This window comes from Sapajus apella, unplaced genomic scaffold (genome assembly GCF_009761245.1).
Source record: "Sapajus apella isolate SASKATOON/1434 unplaced genomic scaffold, GSC_monkey_1.0 scaffold32, whole genome shotgun sequence".
Classification (NCBI taxonomy): Eukaryota; Metazoa; Chordata; class Mammalia; order Primates; family Cebidae; genus Sapajus; species Sapajus apella.
The window spans coordinates 512,540-524,760 of record NW_022436972.1 but is presented as its reverse complement, the minus strand read 5'-3'; the positions used below and the strand labels follow the sequence as shown (position 1 = coordinate 524,760).

The 12,221-nt window shown below is 36.7% G+C and overlaps 1 protein-coding gene across 4 annotated transcripts in view; it reads right to left on the bottom strand.

Annotated features, from left to right (window-relative positions):
* WASF3 (WASP family member 3) overlaps window positions 1-12,221 on the bottom strand; it is a 121,102-nt gene that overhangs the window by 10,428 nt on the left and 98,453 nt on the right. For 3 of the 4 annotated variants that reach the window (XM_032294364.1, XM_032294363.1, XM_032294365.1), the window contains 4 exons: window positions 11,990-12,124; window positions 9,892-10,045; window positions 6,789-6,906; window positions 2,272-2,447 (listed from right to left, as the gene is read on the bottom strand). In XM_032294364.1, the coding sequence (XP_032150255.1) occupies window positions 2,272-2,447; window positions 6,789-6,906; window positions 9,892-10,045; window positions 11,990-12,124 (583 nt within the window). The remainder of the gene's footprint in view (window positions 1-2,271; window positions 2,448-6,788; window positions 6,907-9,891; window positions 10,046-11,989; window positions 12,125-12,221) is intronic. The other variant, XM_032294366.1, reaches the window with a different exon arrangement.

The window sequence follows — 12,221 nt, the reverse complement described above, 5'->3', positions numbered from 1 at the left end:
GGGGGAGGCGGCCCAGAGATGAAACCAACATAGGAGAAGGAAGAGGAGGAGAAGGGCCAGAAACGACAGGGATACAGGAGGAAGTAGGCACAGCAGCAGAGACTCAGTGTGAGAGGTCAGTAAGTCCCCCAGGGTTTTTTGGGAAGAGGGGCGGGAAGAGTCAGAGATCTGCACCAGGGCCCATAACTGGATGAGAAAAAACAAGGACAGTCAGGCATGGAGGGGTGGGACTCCCTGAGCTGGTCATACAGCAGGCAAGCACTTCCCAGCGCTCATCTGAAATTCATGCTCAGGAACAAGCCGTTCCTAACAATCTAGAGAGAGAGCAAAAAAACATAAGATGGGTTATAGTATACACACACCATGAAAACTGGTGTTTAAATTTCCCTCTGTATCTTGGATGCACTCAGATGAGCGGATACAACCATTAAAAATCACGTTTCTAAATAATACTTAAAACATAGGAATAGTTTTTAAAAGTCAAAGGAAAGAAAACATAGCATGACTCCAATTTTGTGAAAGAAAACATAGCATGACTCTAATTTTGTAAAAGAAAAATAAACATGTAGAGAAAAAGACTAAAGAGAAAGAAATATAATAAAATGCACATAGTGGTTTCTCTGGATGGTGGGACTATAAATAATATTTCATTTAAATTTTTTCCTGTAACTTCCGGATATCATAAGCATGTCTCATTTTATAATAAAAGTGACGCACTGTAGTAAAAACAATTTAGATTTCTATATTAAGAGTTATAATCCAAATACAATGATAAGTTACAATCTATGTACTTGATAATAAATAATGTAGGCAAATAGTGAGAGGCCATGGGAAATAGGAGACAACGAAAGGAAATTCTGAAGAAACAAAACTGACAATCAGACTTACTTTTTGAAAATTAAGAGAAATGCAGATGTACATAGCAACATAAATACAAAGGCAGACTAAATCTGAATAACCATCCATTTAATACCCAATGTGGAATAAGCTCAGATGCTAAAAGGAATATCATTCAACTGAGAGACTGTTAAAAATCCACCATTTTCCCATCTGCATCTATTTTTTAAAAGTCTATATAGGATAAAAACAAAGTATATGTTTTGCATGAAGAAACAAACACAGCTAAATTATTTAGAAAAAAACAAAAAAGCAGATTGACGCCATGGGAGCTATTAAGTTCATATGTTCCTCCCCACCCAAAGAACTATGAGCAGAACTGTATCATTCTTACTTTCTATAGAAATAAGCTGACACTAAAATTCAAACGAGGCTAAAACTCAAAGCTCCAATAATTCTCTAATATTTAACAAATAACAGTTTGTATAGAAAAATTACCCAGAACTTGCCTCACATCCTACCAATGACTTAGAGATCTTCCAGGGCAGGAACACTGAAGGCATGTAATATGTTAAGAGCCTGTGCTAAACGCTGAGTTTTACAAAGGTAGAAAAGAGAAAATGGACGCAGATATAACCCAAGGTCCAGGTTGCTGCTGTTTTTGAAACACTCTTCACATTTTGTAAGAATTCTCTATTCAAATTTTTAAATGCCGACGAGACTTTATGCAATTGGAAGACCACAACTTTACAAAAGCAGAAATAGAAAACTGAATCAAATGTTAAAACTGACTAGTTATTTCCTGTTATTTAATGAATTTCTTTGGTGACCACGTCATTCACACTTGCAAGAAATATTTTTACTTAACTGCTAATAAATTGTAAAGTAAATGCCAACAGAATCATTCTCCTGAAATTAGAATATACATTATCTGAAGTAGGAAATAAATCTGTTTTGTTCATCATTTTTTTTAAAGAGTTATTAAAGGGAACAATGAAGGTACTCCTTAGTTACTTTACTACCTACCAATCATTTTTAGATACCAAGTGGCAAAGGAAATTCAACATTCCACGCTGAGAAAGGATCAAATGATTATTAAAGTAAAAAGGGATAAATGATTATTAAAGCAAAAACAAATCATAAGCAGTTGCCCCAAATTCAGAATCAGTGTTAAAATAGTACATCTAGATGAACTTGACAATACATTTAAGTTAGAGAGTTTTTTTTTAAATCAAAGGAACCCAACGTAAAATAACACTGTCTTCAAGTGTTATTTCAAAATCAAATTACAGATAAATCATTTTTAAGGAAAATCTTAAGACATCATGGGCCATATAAACCCCAGAGCTACTGATGCATTTCAAATGATAATAAAACCAGGTAGTTCCCAGTGGCCCAAGCATCAGGGCTGAGGGAGCAGTGACACACACACACCTAGTGTCTGGGGACAGGGATCCCTCGGAAGACGCTCCGTGGTACACACTCTGAGATAGCCTGTTGTCGGGTCTAAGCTCTTTGTCATATGCCATCATATTCCACTCCTGGCGCCTGTTTCTGGCTTTTCTAACCTTTTTCACCTCACGGGTGGTGCCATCTATACGCTTTTGCTCCTGATGTCCAGGAAAGGAAAGAGAGCATGTCAAGACAGAAGGGAAAGGAAAACAGCTGGTTAAATGCAGTTATAATGCACAAGACCCATGCCTGATGAACAGACAAGACACATTCACATTTCGATTACTCTAAATGTTACAGAAACTCTAAAGCAGCGTACTCTTCTTACCCAACAGAAGCAACAAAACAGAATCAACAAAAAGTTACCCTGCTACAACTGTAAGAGTTGCTTACCATTGTTTTCATTAAACTGAAAAAACTTCACCTTGAATAGGCTTATAACTTGTTGTAAACCTAAACAAGGTCTTTCATATCTATATCATACAGGTGAATGACCTGACACCATACAGAGAAATAACTTCCTGCCATCACACAATTTTGACTGATTTCTTAACGTATAAATATCTTTCAAAGAAAATAAGTCAAAACATTCTGTTCCCAATTTCTAAAAGACTACAGAATAAGTGAATCTTGTAAATAGTTTAACACAAAACTAACCAAGATAAAAACTTACCTGCCCATAAAAAGAGCCATTCTTCCTCTAGTCTTGGAAAATGTTTCATTCAACAAATACTTAGGTCTTACATAGGTGCTTCTTGAAAGATGAGAACTTATTTCTATGTTTGCCTATAAGTTTTTCCTGCGTCCTTCATAAAATTTTATTATCTTTAAGGATAAGAATCATGTTCCTCTATTTCCTAGGTTTCCCTCTTGTCTTATGGTATCTCAACACAGTATTTTTACACAGAATACACACTCAATACATGCTGGCTAAATGATCAAATCCACAGCCAGGCAGCAAACATGAACTTCTAGTGCTATGCCCGAGGTACTGTGCCAGGCACTGATGACACAAATGGCAAACACACACACACACACACACACACACACACACACACACACACACACACGGCATCTGCCCTCATGGAGCCTGCAGTCCACAAGAGAACACAAATAAATGTACTATTATAAATGTATTGTAAAAATAAATGTTTTTATGTTTAAACATATATTTAAATATATATGTAAAATGATGTCTAGTCTGGAAGTCAGGGAGGTGTCCTGGAATGACTGAGAGGCAAGAACTGCATTGAAAGTGGCATCGATTCTGCAGAGGAGTCTGGGTCAGGTGCATGCCACGCAGAGAGGACAGACTGTGCGAGGACTCTGGGGAGGAAGATGGCACTGCACTAGGAGAAATAAAAGAAGGTAAATGGTACATTGGCGTGAATGGCCCAAGATCTGTAAGGCAGGAAGACCTTAGAGGCCCTTATCCTAGCAGCAGTGGGAACCCATTAAAGAATGAGAAGGGAAGGCTGACATGCCAAGAAGGCATTGGAGAAGATCTCTCTGTGTTGCGGAAAACGGATTAAAAGAGGGAAGATAGGGACACAAGTGAGAAAGCTACTAAGTGGATATGGGGTGAAGGGGCGGCAGGTGGCCCAATGGTGTGGTGAAGACAGAAAACTGGACCATTTTCAGAGGCATCCAGATGGCTTTAGTAATGGATCCACAGAGGATGTGAACATGAAATTCACAGAAGATAAAGAAATGACTAATAAGCATATGAGGAGATGTAACACAGATTCAATCTTTCATCCAAAAAAAAGTAATATTCAGGACTGGGGAAGTCCTGGTAAGAATATAAACAAGTTCTTCAGTCTTTTAAGGATTAGGGGCAATATGATTGTATCTTTCAAAATTTAAAATTCACATTCTCTTCAATAAGAGCAATTCAACTTCTAGAAATTTATCCTGCAGAATTATCTGCACCTAAGTACAGGGATAACCACTGCAGTACTGTATGAGCAACAGTAATGGGCAAATTATGATGCATTTACATTTCAGAACACTACACAACTATTAAAAAGAGTGAAGTACATTTTTAATAACGTCAGTGTGTGTATGTAAGTCATATGCAGTACAACTCTACATATACACAAATACTTGCTATTTGAGCATTTTACAACCAGCATGTATTGTGTGTGTACTTTTAAAAACTAAAAGAAAAAGTGGGGGATGGAGATTTCAATGTGATTCCAATATGCATACTGATTAAAAACCATATTAGAAATAATGAATATTCCCCTTACTTTTTAAAAGATGTATGCTGACAAATTCAGGGATGAAGTGTTATATCTGTAACTTTCTTTACCACGGTTCAGTCTCCAAATCTACCTATCAACATGTACACAGGACATACGAGTGCGTGTGAACCAAACAAGAAAGAATAAGAACAGTGGTGAATCCAGGCTCCAGCTACACTGGCCTACACTAAAATCCTCCGAAGATGCCAAACTGGTTCCTCCCTCAGGATGATCTTAGACTTACCTAGAGGCCTCTTCAATTCTGAAGCACGCCACCTGGACTGCCCCTCACCCCTCCAGTCCTCCCCGCCCAGCACCCTCCCACTGTGGAGCTAACTTCCACTCCCCTCCCTTGGATCCCAGTCTGCATGATGCCTCCTTGGAGAGGCCTTCCTCGACCCCTCACTGCGTGCATGCTGTCGCACCACTAGGTCATCTCGGAGTGCTCTGTACTTCTCCTTCACCACACTTACCAATAGTGTAACTACATATTTGAAACTTCATATTTGTTTGTATAATTTCTCATGTTTATAAAGCATCAAACTGAAGGAAACAAAGTTCAAAAACAGTGGATTTTGTAATCCTCAAGTTTTCTAAACTAATTTTTCCTTTAGATTTGTCAACTGCAAATTGAACATTACTTGGGTTTCTGAAAACCTGGGAAATAAAGAATATCTTGCCTCATTTTCTATTTCTGTACGAAGCGGACCTATATGAACACTTTGAAACTTCTCTCCCACTTTCTGCATTTCCAAGGGCTGCATGATTATTTAATGCCTGAGTCCCTCACTATACCGTCTTCTCCATGAGGATGGTAATCCTGTTTTTTTCTGCCACTGTTTATCCGGCATTTAGAAGGCATTCAACGTCAAGTCATTACATAAGTGAATGAAAGAAATTCTTATCAGAATGGTATGTGTTTGAGGAATGTAGAATGGGACAAAACAGCCCAGGAAATAACAAGTGATTTTAAAGACACAATATCCATGCATAAAAATTGTTTCCCCTTCAAGAAGAATGGCAAAACATTAAATAGTTTTGCAAAAAGCATCACTGAAAAGGGACACCTAGAAGGCCTTTCAAAAAAATAGGCACATTTTAAGGGCAGGTGAGCCCCAGCATTTTTCCCTATAACTATAAAAAACCATGAGGATTAAGACAAACATGCTTTTAAATATTAGTTGCTTTTCCACTCAAAAGATTGGTATCTTTCTTTTTTCTTTATTTGAATACTCTGTAAAACCTAACAACTTTTCCAAGACATCCCAATTAAATCTCCCAAAGCCATGAGCACAAGAAGACTGTGTGAATGACCAAGTCCTTTGCATCCTTTCCCAGAATCCAGCAATGGCAACGTACAGCAGCACAGTCTACAAACCGCTCTCGTGTTCCCTTCCTTTAAATGTTGTTTTCGATTTTCAAATTCTCCTTCAAACCATAGTGTCACTCCTACTGGGCCAACACACCTCAATGCCTCAAAACCGGAAGGCCACCAACTCACAAAATGCTAAGCGTTTCTCCTAACTAAAGCGATCTAATCTGTCAAGCAAATTGGATGGTCATTTTAAAATATAGCTGACATAAATAAACATTGCTAAATACTTGCCCTTAGAGAATTATTCCTCTTAGTGGCCTAAATTCAATTTCTGGGCCCCAAAAGGACAATTTTCAAAACACAAATCCCTTAACCTGTATAGAGTGGGCTTCTCCTTTGAAGACTGATTGTAATGTAGCTATTTCTCAACCTTCAGACTTGGAATTCTCTTCCTACTCCTACCCCTTAAAGGAAGGTTCATTTTCAATAAATCCTATCCCCTGAACATGCAAATCACATGTGCTTCGCCATCCCATGTGAACATCTCACCAAGATTTTAATTACAGCTAGAAGGCAACCCAACAATTAAAAATGTTAAAAAGACAAAAGCACATCATTGTATCTGATATGGAATGCTGACTGCTTTATAAACATTTCAGAAAGCAGGAGAGAAGTTACTAAAGCATGGTACGAAACAAAGTGTAGGAACTACTTTTGTTAAAGCAAAGCAGGTGCTGAAGAACAAATCAGTTAGTATTTATTGGAAAATAGTATTACTGGGTTAGACGGAATTGTTGGGATCTTTTTGTGAGAAATGCAACCTCAAAAAAACTTCAGCACTGTAACCAACATCTCAACCATTTAAATAATTTACTATTTCTAAACAAGAGTCATCTTTAAACATTAATATGCACATTTCCCATACTGAAATTATTTACCTTTTGACGCCTTTTCTCTTTCCTTTTGTCTTCTGTGTCCTGTAGCATTTTTTCTTTCCAGAGGTCAAAGAAATATGAAGGATCAGTATAGAACTTCAGCCCGTCCTTCTTGTCATCTCTACAAATCAACGTATTGTAAGTTGGGGAAGAAAAGATTGTTAGAGACTTTTATATGTAGGGTAATGTTGATTTGAACTCATGGGATTATAACATCTACATGGGGCACTTAAACTATCCTATACATATTAAGTCTTTAAGTTTCCTTATTCGAAAAAAATATGAAAACATAAAATAGCAACCTGTTGTAGAATAATTAGGTTAAAAGTACTCTTGCAAATTTAGAATCAAGTATAGAAAATTGTTCTGAAAAAAAAATCATAAAATACCTCAATTATTTCAGTAAAGTTTTTGTTTATTCCAACATGGGGCTATACAGAGAGATGGATGGATTCTTAGTAAGTACACATTCACTTCTACCCTGAAGCTTCAATATCATTAGGATAAAAATTAAGAAGTACTCTATCCCTTTTTCTCAATAAAGTTTGCCCAACATCCCTAAGTTCAATTATGAAAGAAACAGAGTATTTATGGGGCATACATGTGAGGAAAAACAGTGATAAACTATGTATTTTCAAACTGGAAGCAACCTACACAGAAACTTTATTCACTTGTAGCCCTTTCATTTTAAAGCACTGTCACAGATAATTACTGTGGTCTAGAGAACATTTTAAGTCTTCAAATAAGTAACTCATTTATCATAAAACCAATGATGCAGCTAGCAGAGGTCCAAAGCTGTCATAGAAATCAACAGTCATGATCAAAACCAACATAATACAAAGTAAACACTGTTTTCTATTAATGCTTTAAAAAGTATCTGGCTTGAAGACTATCTTCAAAAGGAGGAAGAACATTTTATATTACTTCACATCAGTATTTCAACAAGTAATTAAGGAACATAGAGGAAGCAAAATCAGTTAAGTAAGTATAGGAGAGTTTATGCCCAAATAGTCAAAGAAGGCTAACTGAGTTATTCAGAAGGAAATAAAAGGTCTGTCATTAAAGCCCCTGCTATGCCATCTCCTGGTGCCTTAAATCATCAAATACCAAGGTTTGGGTGCCTATGTGGCTATTCTAGTCACTATGTCTGAAAATCACTGAAGAGTCAGTACAACTCACACTATACCTTAACCTTTGACTATTAATGTCCTTCCTTTCTTTTCCTAGTTTCCTAATTGATAAGCAACCTGCATAACAGAGATTTTATTAATAACATTATGAGAAAGAAAATTTGTTTCCCTAAGATACCAAGGCCTTGCATATAGGCAGAGGTCTAGAAAAAGCTGCAAAGTTTAAGATGTATAAGATGTACATTTATTTTCTAAAAAATGGAGCCAGTACCTTAGTGAAGGCAGAAACTCAAGTAAGCAAATGTTAACCTTGACAAGAATATAAACAGATATGTTCTTTTTAAAAATTATTATTATACTTTAAGCTCCGGGATACATGTGTAGAATGTGCAAGTTTGTTACACAGGTATACATGTGCTATGGTGATTTACTGCATCCATCAACCCGTCATCTACATTAGGTATTTCTCCTAATGCTATCCCTTCCCTTGCCCCCCATTCCCCAAAAGGCTAGGGTGTGTGATGTTCCCCTCCCTGTGCCCATATGTTCTCATTGTTCAACTCCCCTTTATGAGTGAGAACATGCGGTGTTTGGTTTTGTGTTCTTCTGTTACTCTGCTGAGAATGATGGTTTCTAGCTTCATCCATGTCCCTGCAAAGGACATGAACTCATCCTTTTTATGGCTGCATAGTATTCCATGGTGTATATATGTCACATTTTCTTTATCCAGTCTATCACTGATGGGCATTTAGGTTGGTTCCAAGTCTTTCCTATTGAGAACAGTGCTGCAATAAACATACGTGTGCATGTGTCTTTATAGTAGAATGATTTATAATCCTTTGGGCATATACCCAGTAATGGGATTGCTGGGTCAAATGGTATTTCTAGTTCTAGATCCTTGAGGAATGGCCACACTGTCTTCCACAATGGCTGAACTAATTTACACTTCCACCAACAGTGTAAAAGTGTTCCTATTTCGCCACATCCTCTCCAGCATCTGTTGTTTCCCACTGCTTCTAAACACTTAATTTGTCAGTCACTTAGGCTGGGGCGTAGTGGCCCAGGCCTGTGATCCCCGCACTTTGGGAAGCCAAGGAGGGTATATCACCTGAGGTCAGGAGTTTCAGACCAGCCTGACCAACATGGTGAAACCTGGTCTCTACTAAAAATAAAAAATTAGCCAGGCTTGGTGGCACATGCCTGTAATCCCAACCACTTGGGAGGCTGAGGGAGGAGAATTGCTTGAACCTGGGAGGCGGAGGTTGCAGTGAGCTGAGGACAGGACATACTACGAGGGATGGAGAGACAGTTTATGAAGGAGGGATATGGGACAGGAAGTGACAGCAGGTATGGGAAGAAAGTGCTGAGCTGGGAGAAGGCAGGGGGGGTGTTTAGAAAAAGCATTTTTAGTTAGTATCTTCATATTATGTTTTGCACTATTTATTTTTCTTGGAAGTCTGGTCCTGATAATGTGTCCTACCTACCATTTTCCGGTAACAGAAGGTTAATTTGTTGATTTTCACTCTTCAAAACCCCTAACACTACAGAACACATTTTTTTCTGAATTAAATAACGAATGTCTCTGCAGTGTTGAGACAGGTATTTTGCTGCATTATAAATGAATTATGCAGTTCCTTTCAAACTGACTGTGAATCTAAAGAACAACATAACCACACACAATACTGTTATACAATAATATACTCATGTCTACTTAAGGTAGCTATATCTAAAAGCTAAAATCAGAGCTCACTTTCTATTGTTAAACGTATCAATATGTTGAAAAACTAAAACTTTAATAATTATGTACCAATGAGTACCTTCAATGCAATTATTATTTTCAAAGTTTGAAGCAATTCTGAATCTTAACCCAGATGAGCCATCAAGGACATTCCCACACAATGCATCAGTTTGCTCCCAGTTCTGCCCAGCTCTCCCCTCATCTCTTAGGAAAGGCTCTGGCACACAAGAAGCTATACCTGTATGGTGTCAAGATGTTCAGAGGTGGCGGCTTATCACTCTGGTTGTAAATATCAGCAACAGGATTCGGAATGCTGTTCTTTGAAACCACCTGCTGGTCTTGGATTGTGGAACTTTTGAAAGCTTTTTTCATGTTGATATCCTGTAGTGAGACTATTTAGAGAAAATCCCCCAAGTTGAGTTATATAGAAATATTTTTAACTGTTTAGAAATAAGTACCATTTGACTCACAATCAAAAACACCTCCTAGAACAAGCAAATAATATTTTTTATTGTCCATTTAAAACCATGCTTAAATAGCAAGTGAATTCCTTCCCTTCATAGTTAACAGCTATCACTATGAAATGGGGTCAAATTACAGGGTTTTTTTTTTGTAGTAATCTAATTATTTCACTGAACCTAATATTAGAGTAACATTCTTTATTTAAATAGCACATCTCAGAAACCATACAGGAATATAGTTATGAATGTAACAGGCACGTAAATGCAAAGATTTGAATATCCTAAGGAAAACATCATTCAAACAACATTGGTTTAAATACAATGCACGTGGGAAATAATTCTGCAAAAATTACACAAATGGAAATAACACATTAAGTTTTTCTGAAACAAACATTAAGGAAAGATGGCAAAGCTTTTCAACATGCATCTAGCCCCAGAAATTAAGTAGCTTAATTGATGATACAAAATTACACTAAGGATTCAGAAAACCAGGGCTGGGTAAAGTTCTTTCTTGTGCTTGTACAGCACTTTACATTTCATTTATTAATTCATCTGACTTCCATCAAGCTTTTTGAGGTGGACAAACTAGGCTATTAACCTGCCTTCTCAACCACTGAAGCTGAGATTCAGGAATGTTAAAATTCCAAAAACTCCAGCAAAAAAAGTGACAAGACCAAAATGGAACACAGACTTCCTAACTTGCAGTCAAGTATTTTGTCTACGGTAACATCCATGGCAAGGAAAGTAATAAGGTAAAATCTTGTTTGGAAAAGGATTTTAAAGATATGAAATGTACTATAAAATCTCATAAAATTTAATCTACAGATTAATCTTTTCCAGGGCAAAGTTTATCATAAGCATTCTAATGGAATAGCCAACAAAAGGTTGAAGAAAGGTGAATAGCTATTAAAAATCACTTGTGATACTAATTTAAAACATGAATGATTGGTTTAAGATGTTAAGAATTCCTTATTGGAACAGATCAGGTAATACTTATTGTTGGAAAAGTAAAAATGTCTCTATAACGGATATTAAAATTAATGTTCTACATTTTTGTTATATTTGTAATTCACTAATCAAATTTTGGCCTTTGAAAAAGACCTGAACATGAAATAACGTATCTTTTTTAAATGATGAGGGATAAATTCCACAAATAACTAGATTTTTAAAAAAAATAAAAGCATTATTTCTTACCAATACTACTATATAGGTATAGCACAAAAATCAGACACTAGGACCTTTTTAAAGCAACAAGAGAAATTGTTAACTGCCGTTATTTAAAGGTAAAACTAAATTTTAACCTAAATATGACTATCAGTTAACTATACAATTCTTGTCAATATTAACATTATTTTAAAACTTGATGCCTAAAGGCCTTTGGTAAATGCTATCTCTGAGAAGGTTAATAAAGTTTTTAAATCAGCAGAATCACCAGGATTTTAAAGGCATCAATCCTAACAAAAGCACCAGGTGCTCAGACCTTCCCTGTGTCACACAAGGTATGTATAACACTATCTCAGTTGGACCATATCTCTAGAGTGATTCTGTAATTTTCAGTTAAGAAACTATTTTAAAAATAACTATCAGTAACCTAAATTGGGATTTCTAATACTGACTGTATATGTTGAAGCATTTAAAACAAATGCTATACTTGTTATATTTTTTAAGAGTATAGAGATGAGGTAGACAAGATATGAATCTTTTCATCATGAATTAACCCAAAGTTCTAGGTTTTTCCCTCACTATTCTTCTAGGAAAAGACAAGATGAAATATCAGCATACCACCCCAAGGAAAAAGCAGTAATTACACTGCGATTAATTACTACCATCCTGTCAACATCACTTCTAGCTCACTGCTTTCAGGCAATTACCTACCCTCTTCCACTGTTGAATCCAGCTGGGTGACTTTGACAGCGAGGCGATCAATTCTGTCTTGAAGAGAATTTGCTCTGATGTAGAAGTTGTTAGCCTCATTAAACAACTCACCAAATATGTCTTCAGCATGTTTGCCTATAGAAGAAAATGAATGGAGAAGGCCATCTGTTAGGGAGCTGATGAGGCAGCCCTCACACATCCTCATCAGTGTTTATTCCTGTCAACACGTGGG